Here is a 17735-nt window from a genome sequence, read left to right on the forward strand (position 1 = left end):
CAGAGGAAGGACATCTTGTTCGCAGTAAGGCTCAGGCTCGAGGCCTCCTCAAGGAAGTGACCTCTGAGCTGAGATCCGATGATGAGGAGCGATGTGGGAGGCAGGTGAACCAGAGCTTTCCAGGCACGGGGATCAGCACGTGCAAGGCCCAGATGTAAAGGAACATGGGTGTTTGTCAAATTATAAATGCTTCCTGCTTAAACTCACGAGGATGGGCTTTCAGAGTGAGAAATGAGGACAGGGTACGAAGCGATGTGGATTTCTGTACTAAGTGAGTTAAAAGCAACCAAGGGGTGGGGGAAGGGCTGAAAACATCCGACACCCTCCACATGTGCCCGCAACCCCAGGGGGAGCCCCATGACAGCTCGAGTTAATGTCTGAGTCTAAGAAAAACCTTACTTAACTTTTACTACCCGCTTCCTGAAGTCCTGACACAGAGAAACTCACAGCAGCCTCTCTTAGCAGAGCTGGAATGCTGATCTAAATTACATATAAAGCTACAGACAGTTGAGGCAATCAGCTTCCAAAACAGAAAGGAAACTGTCTGATATTGCACGTGTGGTGGCGGGGGCGGGAGGGCATGGGGATAGAAGGGTAGTTTGACAATTAAAGTACATGAACTTCTAAAACGTGGCGGCTGGACTGGATCTGAGTTGGAAAATCCCCCTTCTCATCCTGTGTCTGTGTGCACGTGGCTCATCGTTCCCATCAGCTTCTTACTGAGCCTGTCACGAGGCTCGGAATCCTTCCGAACAGAGCACACGACAGCCACTGTCAATCAACGGAAGTTGACACATGAAACAAAACCCGTCTTCCGTGCCTGGTACATGATCTCCAGGGTCCTTTTTGGTTCTACTCTGATTCTCTAAGACGCAGCCATCTGAACGTTCACACTTCCTGGTCTCTGGACACGGAAAATAAAGCTCGTCCTCTATAAACGATCACACAGGTATGAAGGTGGGGATTTAGCCAAGGGGACACCCAGTCCCTTCTAAGTTGGAGCTCCTCCTACCCTCATTTGCACACCCTCCGGCTGGCTGAGGTGGGAAGGCATGGCGATTACCTGTAAGACCAGAGAAAAGTAATGACACAGAGTCCCCTCTGTCTCACTAACTCCGCTCTCCACAACCACAGACGCCCAGGATCCACAAACCGCCGGCAAGGCTGTGGGTTTAAGCTTCACAGGCTGGAAAATGGACCCATCAAGTTAATTCTGCCCTCCCCACGTGCCCTTCATGCCTACAGACCATGACTGCCCTTGCACAGAACACATGACCGTTTGACTGAATCCCCAGAGGACAGTATTCTCTCCATCTTACAAACAAGAACAGGTTCAGAGAAGCGGATCCCAGAACTCAGATCTGGTCCCGGGCTGGTCATTGCCTGCTTTGCCCTAACTCACTACCATCCCTGTCATGACTGATGGTCACAGTTCCTTCGAGAGCAAGGCTGTATCTGGTTGAGCGTCTGATCCCAGCACTCCAGCCTGCGGGACGATAACCAGCACCTGCTGACTGGACAGTCACGTTAACAGTTCACCTCGAATCCCCGGGTAGAACACAGAGAACAGGCTCACTTTCCTTCCCTGTTGGGACGGAGGCCACGCTTACGTACGTACGTATTTTTTCTAAATAATTCTGCATGCTGTTCTCCTCTGCTTTCTGTGCTGGAGTCAATCACCAACTATGCTCTTCCCGGTTTCTTATTCAAAAAACAGCCATTTCCTAAGGGGGATTACAGGGCTGTCTCGTTGATTTGAAACTAGCACTGCACTGAGCATGACCCGGGTACGTAGACACCCCAAAACTCACCCACATGGGCACAGCTCTGTCGGCCCTCCTGGGGGCTCCGCTTCCATGAAAAACTGCTGTTTATTACTATTTTAACAGTCAAGCTCACCTTCCCCGGGCACTGCTGAGGAACAGTATGGATGGCGAGTTCCTGGTGGGTGGGCCCACGGGGACTGTCCACATCCCTGTCCCGGTCCATGCAGTCTGAGGCAGGTACCTCCACCTGCTACCTCCCCATCTGAAGAGCGGACCCTGCAAAACCGTTACCCAGCTTTCTTACGCCCAGAACGCGGCCCCCACCAGGCATTAACAGAACCCCTTTGTTTATTCAGTTATTAAATAAATGGTTACCACAGGTGGACTCTGGCAGGCACGGAGTCACATGTCTGTGTGAAATGGGGCAGAGGCCTCCCGAGTGCACCCTGACCAGCGGCCCCCTCATCCCAGTGTCTGTCCACCACCCACAGCAAGCCGGCCCCGTCCCTTGGACCCCTCAGCTCCACCCCGTGGGCAAACAAGAAGCCTCTGCCCGGTGATAGAAAGCAGCCACTCCCAGATGGCGGAGAACATTGAAACAGCCCCAGCAAGCCCCTCGGACAGCATCACCCACAAACAGGACTGCCCACGGCACCCAGCCTGCCCGGGGCCACAGCCGGGGACAGCTGATTCCCCCGAGCCCCCAACAACAGAAGGCCAGAAAAAGCAGCATCGACCGCCGGAATCCAGCTGGAGACCCAGCGTTTGCACGGGTCGTAGGCAAGAAGGTGGCACAGGCAGGAGGGGACGTGAGGCAGGGTCCCTCCCGACCACCAGGGGGAAAACTCAAAGCCCAAATCCTATCGGGGACCAGAAAGACCTTTCACCAATAACATCTCGTCCCTCCTCCGCTGACGGCCACGGCCACAGGGCACAGTCCCGCTGGAAGCCATGGCGTGGTTATCGCAGCCAGGGGAGCAGTCTGTGTACAGAGCATCGCTAAGAAGTTTATGAAACAAAGGCTGGTATCCAGGCAGCTCCCCCGGGCTGTTCAGAGAGCCGGCCTCTGGCTGCCCTGGAGCGCCTGCCTGGGCCCGGTGTTAACCAAGCTCTGCACGTTCCTGGAAAAGCCAAGTGCTGGCTTGCAGCTCAAGGGCCCAGGAACCCCGCGTTCTAGATGGCACTGAAAAACTCATTTCTGAATCCAGCTGGCAGCACAGAAGCAAAGTAGCAGGACGTGGCCTCGCCACGTGAAATAGGGTTTGGGGGCTTTTCTGAGCCTGTTCCCTCAAGGAGGGGACAGGGAGCAGAAGCAGGATGGCATGGCTGCGAGGGCGGTTTTCCTTTGTTCACTTACTTCTCCCGTCTTCGTTTGAAGGGCCTGAGATTTTTGTAATAAATCAGAAAAAAAAATAAATGCATACAAGACAAGATCAGAGTTAGGGAGAAATGAAAACAAAAATAAAGTTTGGAGAAAGAACCCAAGAATCTCTCATTAACCCCCAGTGGTGGATGCTGGCCACCACGTCCCTTGGCAAGCAGGGCGGAGGGGAGGGCAGGACGGCAGGAAGACAGCAAGGGAAGGAAGCCAGCCCCTGTGGTGTTTAAGAGAGCACTTCTCAGGGACAAGACGATTGTTCCTAATAAGCAGATTCTAGGCCCTCTTCCCTGGCTGTCACGGGCACACCAGCCCGGCACAAGCTCCCTGTTCCTCATCAAAATGCAGAGGTGTACAGTGCGGACTATGAGGGAATGTTTCCATGGGATCTGAAAAGCACTTCCAGGATGCCCTTGACAGGAGAGCAAACACTGAGAGTGTTAAATATTAAATTCCAGGAGTTTCAGGGAGTTCCGTATCCTTCTGGCCTTTGAAATGTAAACTTCAGCTGTGACAGGGACTTCCTCCCAGTGTCCTGAGTATGATGCCCCTCATGGGATTCCCAGCACAGTTCCACCCCTCTGAGCTCCTCCGTCCCAGGATACCTTCCCTTCTGATGCTCTGCCACACACCTCCTCCAGGAAGTCTTCCTGGCCTGCCCAGGCAGAGCTCATTACCTACTCTGCACTCTGTGGGAAGCACACTTACATCGCTTCTCACCCTAGAACAGATCTAATAGTTATCAACGCTGCCTTCCCCCGTCCCTTCCCCAACAAAGACTGGGGGGCTTCTTGAGCAGAGACAGCCTACTTGTTTCCAGGGCCCCTGGACCCAGGAGAGGGTGGATATTTGACACAAAAGCTGGAGGAGAGAGTCAGGCTGAGCTTCTCTGTGGTGCCTTTGGTTGAGGGGTAGCCTGCTCAGAAGTGGAAGGGTATAGGGCCATTCTCATCGTCTATTGGTGGGGGGAGGGGTTGGAAAGTGGCCCTCTGGTCTCCTCAGCCAGAGCAGCAAATCATGGAGGCCTGCATGGGCTGGGAGGAAGGACCTCACAGCATCTGTGGGCACAGAACGCTCTGACGCCTCAAGGTGCTTTCTCTGTTGCTGGAAGTCCTTCTAGAACCCCCAGAATATGGAGAAAACTAAAGACCAAGGGCCAGCCCACTAAATAGCAATGAACAGAATCCCCCAGGCTATCCTCCAAAGTTCCAGCTGTATTCAGGGACAGCACTCCGTAGGGTCAGGCCCTCCATGGACCCGGGAATCTCGCCGGGGGCTACATTACAAGAAGCACCCGGCAGAACGAGGACGGTGGCCGGCCCTCCTGCCTGTCCACGTATATATCCATCTGCGGAACTCAGAGTAACAGACATGTCCCTTTGCTGTGGGGTCCTCATGCTGTGTGCCTCTGAATGAGTCCCCTCTCCTCTCTGGGCTGGGTTTCTGCACCTACGCGGCTCCCTCCCTCCCGTTCTGAACATCGTAGGTGGGATCGGCCATTTACAAGTCGGGCCTCGCGGAGCCACACACACGGTGCTCAGCAGAGAGCAGCTCTTACTTGACCCCGACCTCGGACATTCGACCTTTGCATCTGGGAGAGCATGTGTTTAATACTCGTCAGGAGCACTTGTTTGAAGGAATACAGAAGCGGGGACAGAAGAGAGGAGGAGATAAAGGTGGGTCTCCAGCACGCATGCTTTATTTATTGAGTACTGACTGTGTGCCAGGCACTGCTCTAGACACCTGCAATACACTGGCAACAATATAAAAATAAAAAACCCAGGGGTGCCTGGGTGGCACAGCGGTTGGGCGTCTGCCTTCAGCTCAGGGCGTGATCCCGGAGTCCTGGGATCGAGTCCCACATCAGGCTCCTCCGCTATGAGCCTGCTTCTTCCTCTCCCACTCCCGCTGCTTATGTTCCCTCTCTCGCTGGCTGTCTCTCTCTCTGTCGAATAAATAAATAAAAATCTTAAAAAAATAAAAATAAAATAAAAATAAAAAATAAAAAACCCAAAGATCACTGCCCTCATGAAAGATTACATCGTGTGTGTGTGTGTGTGTGTGTGTGTGTGTGTGTGTGTGTGTGTCTAGACGCTCCGCTGGGCTCTGTCCCATCCCTGGCACCAGGCTCCATTGAGGTGCATTTGCCAAAAAAAAAAAAAAAAAAAAACCCACACAACAAAAACAAAACAAAACCCTAAACTGTGAAATGTTATAAATAACAGTACGGTGCCAATATCAGCCAAAAAAGAGCACAGGCATGCTCCTAAGATACGTGTGGCAGAATTAGTAAAGAAGCAGCACCCCTCCCACCTCCCAAACCCACTTCTAGGCAACCACACAATAAAGAAACCAACTTTGTTCTTTATTTAAAAAAAAAAAAAAAATGCTTCTTCAGAATCATCTATGTTTTAAAATTTAAAACAGAAAACACTATTCCATAAATACGTCTTCTTGCCGGTGGGCCTCCCTTGCCAACCTGCCTTGTTCTCAGAAGCCCCCTGGGACCCCTGTCAAAACCTACCCAGCGTGCGTTCCGCTCTCAGCTCCCCGGCCGTGACGCCGCAGTAAGGGGGCCCCAGCCCTCCGTGTGCAGCCTGCCGAAGCCATGGGCAGTCAGGCCCCGCCTGGAGCACCCCGCCCCCCAAGCTTGCTGCCAGGCCTGCCAGGCCGACGCACTCCGTCTCTTCCCAGCCTCTCCTCCACCTGTTTGACGGATGTGTACTGATTCTATTCGGGGCTAGGGGCACTCCATTCACCTGTCACAGCCTCAAAAGCACCTTCCCCACAAGTTCCAAACCTGAGTGGTGGTAAAGTTGCACAATTCTACACGTTGAGGACAAAAAATCACTACGCTGTGTACTGCGGATGGCTGAAATTCATGGTATGCAAACTAGACCTCAATAAAGCAATTTCAAAGACAAGTCAGTCCACATCTCTGCACGTGCTTCTGCTCGGCACCAGACACAAAGTGGGGACCTGTGTCCTCTGTCTGTGGACAACCTCTCTTGGCCCCACGTGGTTCAGAGGCTGGAACAGAGACTCTGCTGAGTGGGGAGGCTGGAGCCGGGACTCCAGGGTATGGAGGTAACTGGTGAAGAGGCCTCCGGAGGACAGGCTTCCAGATGGCAGCAGGAAGGGTAGGGGGAGACACTGACAGGGAAGAGAAGGGGCACCAGCAGAAGGAGGGTGGGCAAGCTATACTGCATGAGGGGGCTTCGGGGTGGCTGGACGGAGGAGTGGGATGTGTTTAACGTTAGACTGAACCATGTGCCACTGCCATGTCTGTAGGTCAAAATAGTTGAATACTGGCCCAACCTGACGTGTCTGCGTGTGGTACGGATGGGGAGCTCAGGCTCTGGGGTCTGCTTACGGGCTAAGTGACGAGGGCTTGTCACTTCAACCCTATGAGCCTCTGTCTTCTCATCTATAAATGGGACGGCACAGCCACACCCCAGAAGAACAATCCCATTCCCATGGTTTAACACATGCACGGTGCCCAGCACCTGGTGGGCTCACCGAGGGCTCAAGGAGAGAGCATCCTCCTTTCCTGCTCCTCTGCCTGCCTCTTCACCTTACGCCTCTGGCTGCCTCCAGAGCAGACAGAATAGCAGAACTAAGCTTGAACCACCACCTCCTCCCACAGGCATCTCCCCCTCCCCCGCCCATAAAACCAGCCCCTGAATCAGGACAGGCAGCACAATTCTGCTCAGCAAAGCAGACCCCTCACTTTCCTGATGTTACTACGGAAACGCAAGCGTGCCAACCGCCCCTGGGGCCCGGGGCTGCTGCTGGGATGGGTTGCATCTGGCATCCTCTACCTGGGGGAACCCTGAAATAAAGCCAGAAAACAAATGGCCTGAAAGCAGAGGCAAGGCGAACCAAAGGCTCCCTATTACTAACGCACCGAGTGGGGAAGGGCGTTTGCCACCAGGAGCCACCAGTTGGGCCTGGGTGGCCTCTGCAGAGCCATCGCTGTGCAAGGCCGCGAGTGTTCACGGCCAGCTGCGCTAGAGACTAAGGGGAGGCCCAAGAAACCTCTTCCTTTTGGCTCACGCGGAAAAAAGGCAGACACACCAGCCAGCAGGGGCCCCGGAGGACACCCAAGTGAGCAAAGTGGTTTGATGCCCAGCTGCCCCTGACCCGGCGCCCTCCAGAAGCTACTGAAGCTCTCAGGGCCATGGCACTCAGATGCAACTTCTCTGCGAGAACCGTCCTGAGCCAGTCACTCGGGGTGCTCTTCCTTCAGTCTCGAGGCAACCTGAGCTACTCTCCTATGAACAGGGGCAAGGGTGGCCAGACGCCCGCGGGAATAGGGGGAGGAGATGCCACAGAGGAAAGCTGCGGTCTTTTCTGTAAAAGTCACTACTGCGTGGGGTCCTTGCTGCTCTCCTGGACCCTCACCTATTCTAGGAGGCCAGAGACCGACGCCAACCAGGTCTCCACTGGAACAAGTCCCAGCCGGACGCTGTCCCTACGGCCTGCACGCTGACGTCCACGAGCCGTGGGTGCGGGTCAAGGCACAAACGTGCCAGGGAAGAAAGCCATCACCCTTTCAACTCACCCAGCGAGTTAGCTGGCGAGTATGAATTACACTCGGATTTTCTTTCTGAAAGGTGTCCAGGAGGACATTTCTTTCAGTCTTTCAAAGTCACCCCGAGTGTTGTGGCCTAGGACTTAGAAACCCTGGCCACGTGGGCTCCAGAGACCAGCGGGAGGCGTGGAAACAGATACAAGACGGGACATGCTAGAGAGATCCACACGGGGTGAATGAAAGCGTAGCGGGATCCCCGCAGAAGGGACATCAGTTCCCTCAAAAGATTCTGACTTTCTTGCCAAAAGCTACCACATCCCACGATGGTGTGGATTCCACGTTTACTAAGGAGAGACCCCCCCCCGCCCAAGCGCAGAGGAAGCCTCTGCGCTCGCTACGAGGGGTCGGGAGGGCTCTTCCTCAAGGAAAAACAAAATGTGCGCTTGGCTTCATGCCTCAAGCTAGTCAACCACCCTCCGAAAAGCTCACCCGAACCGTCTCGTGTTTCCACCGTGCTGGCTCCGAGCTGGCAGCCAGAGCCGTGTGCCCAGCAGCTGCTCAGAGCCCATGGCGCTGCCCGGCCACCACAGGCGGCTGCCTCCACTCACCAGACAGCGGGTCTTTGCCAATCATCAAGACGTTGGGCAAGTTCATTACGATCAGCTGCTGGAGAACTTCCTACAGAAACAAAGGGGGAAAAGATACCGTTAAGAACAGGAAACAGAATTTAAGAATGACTAAGAAAATTACAGTTTATCAAGTCACTGGATGAACGCGCGGCTATCAAGTACTAAGTATGAAGGTCCTCTGTAATAGGAAGGAATATTTAGAATACAAATAAATGTGAAAAGGCCAACTTAATTATACTTCTGCCTTGATCGGTAACAAAAATCGTGCCTGCCGATGCATGGAGACCTTGGGAAAAAGAAGATCTACTACAGGCTAGGACAGACGATTAGGTGTAAGTTTCTTTTTAAGGGAGGTCTTTATTTTTATGGTACGGTTTGCTGGTGCAATTAAAAAAAAATCCAGAGTAAAGATGAGAGAGAGGCTACGTACAGACTCTTTTATAACCTGATGATTCAGGATCCTAGCATTCAGCTGTCTTTGGTACGAGCTGTAAATGAGGAGACTTCTCTCATTTACAGCGGCGGCGGCGGCTTCCCCGGGAGAGGGGATAAATCACAGCTCATCTGCACCCTTTAGAGGTGTCGCGAGGAAATGAGCTGCCTTCTGGCCCTCACACCAAGGGGCTTTGAAAGAAGGCCCAGGCACCAGCCATCCGTCATGCCCCCGTGTCTGGGGTCTTTAACAAGCTCCCCCAGCAGAGCGTGCCGGCTCCAACGAACCGACCCACCGCTCCCATTTCCCAGAGCACTTCTCAGGATATGTCGTCTTCCCTGCCCACATATGCCTTGTTTTTCCACCAATCAGAAGATAAAAGTCTCATTTTTTTCAGAAGACAAGTAAGGGAGTGGGTTTTCATAAGTATTCTCGGTCTCAACATATCCCAAAAGTGGTCACTGCAGAAATTCTTCACCAACAGAGCTCCTCTTGTGCCTTTTTTTTTAAAGATCATTCATTCATTCATTCATTCATTCGTTCATTCATTCACGAGAGCGAGAGAGCACATGAGCAGGGCAGAGGGTGAAGGACAAGCAGACTCCCCGCTAAAAGAGCCCAGTGCAGGGCTGGATCCCCGGACCCTGAGATCGCGACCTGAGCCGAAGGCAGATGCTTCATGACTGAGCCGCCCAGGCGCCCCTCTCTTATGCCCTTTTACAAGTGTTCCCAGTGAGGCGGCTTCACTCTACTGCACAACGCGAACACGAGCATCTCTGTGTTCTGTCCACGGCCAACTAGCTCTGACAAAGAAAAGAGGGACAATCACACAATCCTCTAGCCCCACAGGGCCCCGCTGAACGCCCCAGAACGATGTCCAAATCGTCAGATCAGAGTGGTAGCCTTGGCAAGCATGCCTGGAGAGGCCGACACCTTCAAAAGATATATAAAACGGTTTTATCCTTCCCCTCAGTGTCCACACCAGCTCGGGGGCGCCGGGGAGAGGAGCAGATGCGGACCCAAACACACCAGACCCCTCCCCACTCAATGCTGGCGAACGTCTTTATCATCGGGGGTCACAGGTCACCATGTGAGATGCTAATGCTTTCTCAAACACGTCTTTGGTGGCAAAAACCTCTGCTAGACATACGCGTGAGCTGTAAGAGCAGCCTCGGCCCTCCTTCAGGGCCCCAAAGAAGTCAACACACGTACAAAACGGACTCTCAACTGAATGCTCTCGCCAAAGGATTCCACAGTCTTGCCCTGGGGCAAAACACACATGAAGAGTAAAATCAGCAAAATCCACTTCCCAGCTCGCTCATCCAGCAAAAGAAAGGACTCCAGGCCAGATTAAGCCCTTTCCGCCACAGAGTCCCTACTTGGCCTCAACACTAAACTCAAGGGCTCAGCCCAGCTTCTGGAAGATTTGTTACCGCTGTCCAGCCAGCTAGAGTCCCTTCAGAAGTCTGGGCTGGTTTCCCTCCGCCACTGTCCAAGTGTCCAGGGTACCGGCGCTACGGTCCGGGTGCTCACGCTTGTGAAGGGGACACAGAACGTGAAATCACTCGCAGAGCTCTGCCGTAATACGAGGCGGTATTTTCATGCCAATGATTATCTCAGCGAAAGATCGTTGGAAACACTGCTAGAAACTATTGCTAGAAAACCCACACATTCTTCTCCCAAATCAGGGTGTTCTATTTTGTCTAATCAGTATTTTTAATTTCCCCATAAGAAATGGGTCCCTCGTGCAATCAAGAAGTAATATTTTATGAACAGATGAGTTTTCAAATTTGTTCCTTTCAAAAAAACTTAGGAGCCTGTGAGTCTCCTAAGATCTAATCCTGTGGCCTGAAGCACTCCTGAGACATCAACCATCTCCCTAAAGGACCACCAATCACATTTTCAGCAAAGTGGGCTCCAAGGTATGAGCAGCGTGGACAGAGCTGTCCAGTAGAAATAGAATGTGAGACACATATTAATTTCAAATGTTCTAGTAGCCACCCTAAAAAAGGTAAGGAGGGGAAAAAAAGGTGTGTTTTTGTATATGAAAATACTCGAATAATATGTTAAGCCAAGATATCCAAAATATTATCATTTTGCCACATAACAAACATATAATCACGAATGAGATATTCCACATTCTTATACTAAGGTCTTTGGAATCCACTGAGGAGATTATACCCACAGCCGATCTCAACTCAGATGCTTAATTTTCATTGGAAATGCTTGATCTGAAAAAAGTAGCTTCACACCCCCAAGTTGTCCCCAACACATTTAAGTTTTCCAATGCCTGAATCCTGTGTCAGTTCTCAAACTTCATTAAAATTTCACTTCCTCGGTCACACTAGCCACACGTGGAAGCCCCCACAGCCACAGGTGACTAGCAGCTGTCACGCCCCCGACAGGACAGTCACTCCCCAACACCGGTGACAAGGGGACTCGGTGGCAGTCAATCCCGGAGGAAAGCCACGAGAATACATCCCTCGTCCCCTCGGGGTGGCAGGGCCTCCAAGGCGACAGGCCAGGCCCTCCATCTAGTGGGGACGTGAGGTGGTTGCTGACGAGGAGACCCTCCCGCCCGGGACTGAGAACAGAAAGCCACTGTGCGGGCCACAGCTGACACTGGCCGGCTCGACAGGCACCTGGTCACACCCTGGCCGGCTGCGTTGGGTGGGAAAGAGCCAGGATGGAGAACACAAGCCCAGTGGTGTGCTCTGAGCAGCCCTCAAATTTGCCAGCCAGCCTGCCCAGTGCCAACCTAGGCCTTTGCAACGAGCAGAAGCAAAGGCCACAGTCAGCGGCTGAGGCAAGGATGAGGGACAAGGGCACACACGAGCCTCCTCGCAGCCTCTGTCTTGTCACCGCATCCTTGTGGCCTGATGGGCAGGAGGGAAGAGGCAGACTCAGGGCGCGGCCTTCCCGGAGGCCCCCCACCCTCTGCAGAGACCAGGGAGGAGGAAGGGTTAAAACCGGAGATCCGGGGTGGGGGGATTCTGTACCTCTTCCCTTCGCCTCCCCCGGTCCCTGCCTCTGAGTGTGTTATCAGATCCTAACATAAGATGCAGGGGAAGCCCCAGATGTTCCTTTTCATAAACGAAGCCGCACTAATTGCATCCTGGAGGGATCCCATTAGTAACTGCTGTAAACAAACTAAAAGAAAAGTCCCGAGAATGGATGAGAGGAGGGTGGGCGTATAGGATTCTCAGGCGGAGGGAGGGCTGGAAAGTGCTCTGTGACGTGAAAAGGGGGGAGAGCCCACCTGACACTGGTGAGGCTGCAAATCCAGAAGCTGGGATCTTATCCGAATTCCGAAGTTCCTCCCGCGGCCCTCCACCCTCACGCTGGGGGACGGATGGGGCCGGCCAGGACACTCTGCAGGGAGCGTCTGTCGCCCCAGTTGGTGGGTGCCAGGGGCTGTGCATCTGTGTTTGCACATGGTGTGAACAAGCCTGGAGGCTTGCCCGTCCCCCCCGCCCCGTGGGATTCCCAGCTTCCCGATTTTAGCAGCAACCCCAGGGAGACATGGCTCTAGAGGTCACTGCTGGCGAGAAGTTTGGAGAACAGAACCAGGTAGGTGAGTGGAAGGAATATGTTAGAATCCTCTCCTGACAAGTACAAATGTATGGGAGGGGGGCACAGGACACTGGAGGGGGACCCCATTCTGGGCCTCATGGGTGGTGGAGCACTGCTAGTGACAGGAAGGGTGACAGAAGATGCTGATGAGCAGATCCAAGAGGCCCCCGGTTATGCGCACACCTCACACTTGATTACAGCTAAACAGGTGGCCACTATGGGCCGAGAGCATGGCTTCACCGCGCATGACCCCAAACGCTTGTCCTCCTGGTCTCTGATGCCACTGTGGGGCCCAGGCTGCAATGCGGGCTCGCACCACAAGGTCAGGCTACAACTTGGGCACCCCTCCTGTCCCCAGCCCTCCTCCTCAAACCCCTCCAACCTCACTCCTCTAGGGGAACGTTCAAGGTTTCCAGAATGTCTGTACTTGGCGGGTATCAGCAAAGTCTCAGGGTGAAAAGATCTGGAAGGCTCTGTCACTGCCCTGTGGACAGGTCTGCCCGGCTAGAGACAGGAGGACATAGGGAGGGCAAGTCAGAGGCTGGAGGCAGCACAGCAGGGGCTGGGAGAGACCCGGGATGGACCCTAGCAGGGGCCTGATGTGACCCCCTGTTCCCAGGGCTTGTAAATGAAGCTCAATTTCTGCATTCTGTCCAGTCCATTCATAATTGTTAGGTCCCTGTGGGAGGTGGGCCCCCCAATTCCATTCTGGCCAGTTCCCACTCAGGACTTAGAGGGACTGCACCCGCCCGACCGTGGCAGCTGAATGTCCTGCAAGAACCAAAATGAACCCATGCTTTCTCCCAGAACATCCTCACTTAGGTTTAGGAACAGGGGGACTCTGCTCAGGCCCCTTAAAACCCCCGACACTTACCTCTGGGCGTAAGTGCATGTACCCAAACTCTTAGGAATCGGTCTACCACACAGTATAACTGTCAACAGCAGTATATTAAATGGAAGGCTTAAAACACCCCACAGAACCTCAAAATACAAACGAAAGTATGACGAGGTGTGTGATAGAGGAGAACCTCAACACCGTGGCTACGAATGGACCCCGGGGGCTGGTTAGGTCCTGGGAGACCCAGCACTCATCCTGGTTCGTTAGACCACAGAAGATGCTTAAGACAGGATTACACAGTTGCCCGTGCAGTACCGAAGGTATGTTAGAAAAGAAAGAGAAACCCTCAAAGGGAACCTACCAAAATGACAGCACATTCTTTGCTAGAGCCATGAGGACAAGAGCAAGCTTTCCCAGCCTTTCCCACGGGTCCTGTAAAGCGCTCAGACTGCCTTAAATGACGGTATTTTAACCCCGTGGCCTGGCTTCTCACAGACAGGAGTCGACAGCTTCTATTTGCCAGCGACCGAGCTGTGAAATGACAGACTCACGAAAATTATCTTTTCCTTCGAGACAATTCACCACGTATCCAAGAGGAAAATGAACTAGATTACCATTTTTTTAAAACATCACCCCCCACTCCCAAATCGAAGCGCACTCGGGCATCTCCCACCAGGAAACGCACAGCCTGCTTCAGCTGGCAAGGGCAGATGCCAGGCAGCAGGACCCCTGAGACCGGGGGTGACCCTGGACCAGGGGTGGGGGCAGGGCAGACTTACAGTCCTGGGATGCCCTGGGGGGAGGGGTAGGCTCCAGAACCCCAGCCCCTTGAAGATGGAGGCTCAGGGGTCCCAGAAAAGTTCCATCCACTGCCTGCGGCAATGCAGAGGCCTCACTGAAGAGACTCACAATCCTGCAGGGGCCCATCTGGACTTCTGTGCCCGCTCGAACAGAAAGGTCACTTTCTCCCCTGGTGGAAGAAATGCAAGGTGCTGGAGAAGTTCTGGGGTGGAAACGTGCATGCGTGTGTGTGTGTGTGCGTGCGTGTGCGCGTGCTTGCACCCTGGGACTGTTGGATTAAGAACACAGATGTCATGAAGACACTGAAAGAATTCTTTCTCCACTCCAAACGAAACTCAGTTTTATGGCTTGATATTGTGCCGGGAAGACAAAATAAATGCTGCTAAAAGCCAAGTTTTCAGGCCCCGAGTGACCCTCCATGGGGGTTTGAATAGGAGCTGATGCTAAGTAAATGAGGGGAAATCCCAGAAAAGTCAAGACAATCACACAGCAGAGGCATCCAAAAGGTTACCAAGGAGGTCAGGACAGTCCGAACAGCAGAATGTGCCTTCCACACAGCCAAAGAAACAAAGGGCACTGCTGTGGACGCAACCACACTCTCAGAGTCAGTACTGAAAATCAGAACCACGCACGGTATCGGCTTTGAGTGTGCACCCAGCCCACCTTTAGGTCTGCAGTTCAGATATTCAAGACACGCTGAGCACCGTGCTGTGAGCTGAGAACTCTCAGCCTGAATGGAAAGGCAGGGAGGTAGAAAATCGTAGCAGAGAGGGCAGGGGTCAGAGCAGCACAGCACAAGGAGCACAGCCAAACTCTGCTCACGCAAGTCTGGGAAGGCTTCCTGGAGGCGGCTTTTGAGCTGGGGTATGCAAAACGCTTAGCAGTCCCACAGGAGAAGGAGAAAGCCCAGAGATATCTCAACTGCTTAATGTGGCCAACAAGTCACTCTCCAGTTTCCACTGGGGCACATTTTCTTCTCCCCCGCATCCCTGGCCTCCACTCCTCCCAGCCAGAATCCTATTCATCCTCCAAAGCTCATAGAAAACATCACCTCCTCCATGCAGCTACCTTTGATGCCGTGAATCACATACGATTTTCCTCCCTCTGAATTCCTAAGGCTTCATTTGCCCACGTATGTGGCCCTTTCACATTTTGCCCTGTCACTCAACACCGCACTCAGAGCCAGTGAAAAGCTGCTACAGTGACAGCTGACAAAATTAGACTGATCAGAAAAGATTCCTCAAAATTTATATTAAGATTTGAAAAGGCGGGGGGGGGTGCCTGGCTGGCTCAGTCCGTTAAATGTCCAACTCTTGATCTCAGCTCAGGTCTCGATCTCAGGGTCACGAGTTTAAGCTCCACGTTGGGGTCCATACCGACCATGGAAACTACTTAAAAAAAATCTCTTTTTGGGGGGAAGAGGTGTCTTCTCTGTCTCTCTCACACTAACAGGGGAATCAAGTCCTGAAAACCATCTGCTTTGCTCCACCGTGACGGAAGTAACTCAACTATCTTTGCCTGGAATCCTGGCAAAATCAGCTGCCATGTGCCTTAACACTCACCAGCCTGCAGATGTTAACAGAAGTTAAAACGTCTCACGGTGCGTCGGTAATGCTGGTTTGGATACACCATGCTTTCCCGTTGTTAATTCCCAAATATGATCGTTCCAGGAGCAAGCAACGCAAAACAAGGTTCATTTAAAATCGCTACATTCCAGAAGTGGCTCAGACAGGAAAGGTATCACCTGAATTCCTACGCTCCCAGTGTCTATTCCAGTGCCCTATGAGAGATGTCTAAACCCCACAGCAAGAACCCTGCCAGGAAGTGCACAGCACTAGCCAAAGGTTCACACAGGGGAGATGCCTCCAGGACTCTACAAGGCTCAGATGCTCACGGAGCACCCCAGACAGACCCACAGAGCTGGGGGTAGTGCCGGGGTCCTCCACCAAACCACACGGCTTATGCTCATGTCATCAATGAGCTGTCCTCCATGTGACACATCTCAAACCTCCCACCCAGATCTGGCTGAGAGGGGTTCCTTAACGCCCTTCAACACTCCTTGGCCAAAACAAAAACTGCCCGAAAGCCTGGCCTTGCCAGACACACACCCAACCACAGAAAGGTCCCATCTCTTTCCTGCTCCCCACAGTCTCAGGAGGCAGTCAGGAAAAGAATCACTAGAGTTTCCAATCTGAGGGAACCACGCACAGTGCTGGTAACGGGGCTTCGTGGTGGGGTCCAGAGCGAGGGCCAGGAATGGCACTCTGGGTGGTGAGCTCTCCCGGGGACCATGCCAATTGCCCCGTGGCCCAAACTGGAACACTCCGTATCGGTGATGCTGGCCTTGTACCTTCTGGAGGGATTCGTGGTACTTACAGCCTGCTGCCCTCACCCCGACAAATCGTGCCTCCCACAGTGTCTCCCCACCGGAGATCAATAGGGACCTGACTCCAAGCCCATGCGCCCCAGCCCACTTTCTGGGATATCACCACCAAGAGCACGGGTTTCCAATTGAGCTGCTGGGAGGAGACGTAAGGCTGATGATTTATTCGTGGCCGCCTGCTCAAAGCCTGGGCCCATGGGGCCACGTGCTTGCAATTCCATCTGGACGAGGGGCTCTGGCTCCTACCGCATTCCCTCTGACTGGGGCAGGAGCCCTGGCAAAATGAGTGGGTAATGAAGTGCTTTTATGTTAAGAGGCTGTCACGTAAAGCTGCTGATAGATTCAATCCATCTGTTCTAACTCCTTTCAATTAATCCTGGGGTCCCCAGGGCCTGAAACCAGTTCAGAGTCACACGAGCCCGAGAGCAGTGGCTCCGCTAACTAGGCCACACGGCGTCTCAGCAACCGGTGATTGAAAGCTCCCAACTTGGGCCATCCATGGTGACTGCAGCCTGAGAAAACCTGCTGCCCCCGTGTTCGTATCTGCCACTCCTCATGGCTCTGTTCACAAAAACAAACTAAGACCATTCTTTATTCACAGAAAGGAAAACAAGTATTTCCCCTGAGCGGATCGGTGAGGAGACCTGTGGGAAGGAGCCTCTGCAAGCTCACAGCTACTTGCTGTGTGACCTCAGGCAAGCCACAGTCCCTCTCTGAGACGCACGCTCATCTGTTCCAGCACTAGGACCATCTCCAAGGGATGTCTGACTTCTTCAGAAGTCAGGGGAGGAGAAGCGGGAAAGGAGACGGGGTGCTGGCACAGGGGAGCACAGCACATCTTCACGAAGTTACTCAGGGCTGCCAGCTCTGAACGCGGGCAAGTGCCCACATGGCCCGGACGAACCCAGAGGAAACCCAACAAGGACGGGGCTGGAGGATGCTCGTGTCCCCGCAAACGCCTGTCACCTTCCCTTTAGGGCTGGGGTGACGCCGGGGGAGCTCTGTGGGAGGAGCTGTCTTATCTGATGCTGGTAAGTGCCTGTTCTGAGACCCTGGGCTAAAAAAGGTGGAGGGGGAGCCCCGGAAGCATGGCTAGGGCACTGCATTCAGCTCCTCTGAGAAGAATTTCTGCCCATAAATGGTGTTTCAGGAACCACTTTATGTGGTAAATACAAGCCTGTCCCCGGCAGCCAAAGTTGGGCTCTACCGCAGGTGCTGGGGGCAGGGGCACGGCGCCCCAGGTGGACCCGCAGATGGACACACAACCTTGCCGACAGAGCCCAGCCAACAGCAGGGGGCTAGTGAGACCAGCTTTCAAAACTGACAGAGCCTTCCAGATTACCTACAGAGCAGGGAAACGGAGACTCAAAGAGGAAAATCACAGGGGTGCAGCCTCACAT

At 53.4% G+C, this 17735-nt stretch overlaps 1 protein-coding gene across 3 annotated transcripts in view; it reads right to left on the reverse strand.

Moving 5' to 3' along the window:
- Positions 1–17735, reverse strand: part of CCDC88C (coiled-coil and HOOK domain protein 88C) — a 124413-nt gene that overhangs the window by 65330 nt on the left and 41348 nt on the right. For 2 of the 3 annotated variants that reach the window (XR_015721863.1, XM_045807611.2), the window contains exon 4: positions 8287–8356. Coding sequence is in view for 1 of the 3 variants with exons in the window: in XM_045807611.2 (XP_045663567.2) it covers positions 8287–8356 (70 nt within the window). In the remaining 2 variants the exon portion in view is untranslated. Of the gene's footprint in view, positions 1–1899; positions 2226–8286; positions 8357–17735 lie in introns of those variants that run through there. The other variant, XM_045807613.2, reaches the window with a different exon arrangement.

This window comes from Ursus americanus, chromosome 26, assembly GCF_024610735.1.
Source record: "Ursus americanus isolate L20-20 chromosome 26, mUrsAme1.1.p, whole genome shotgun sequence".
NCBI lineage: Eukaryota > Metazoa > Chordata > Mammalia > Carnivora > Ursidae > Ursus > Ursus americanus.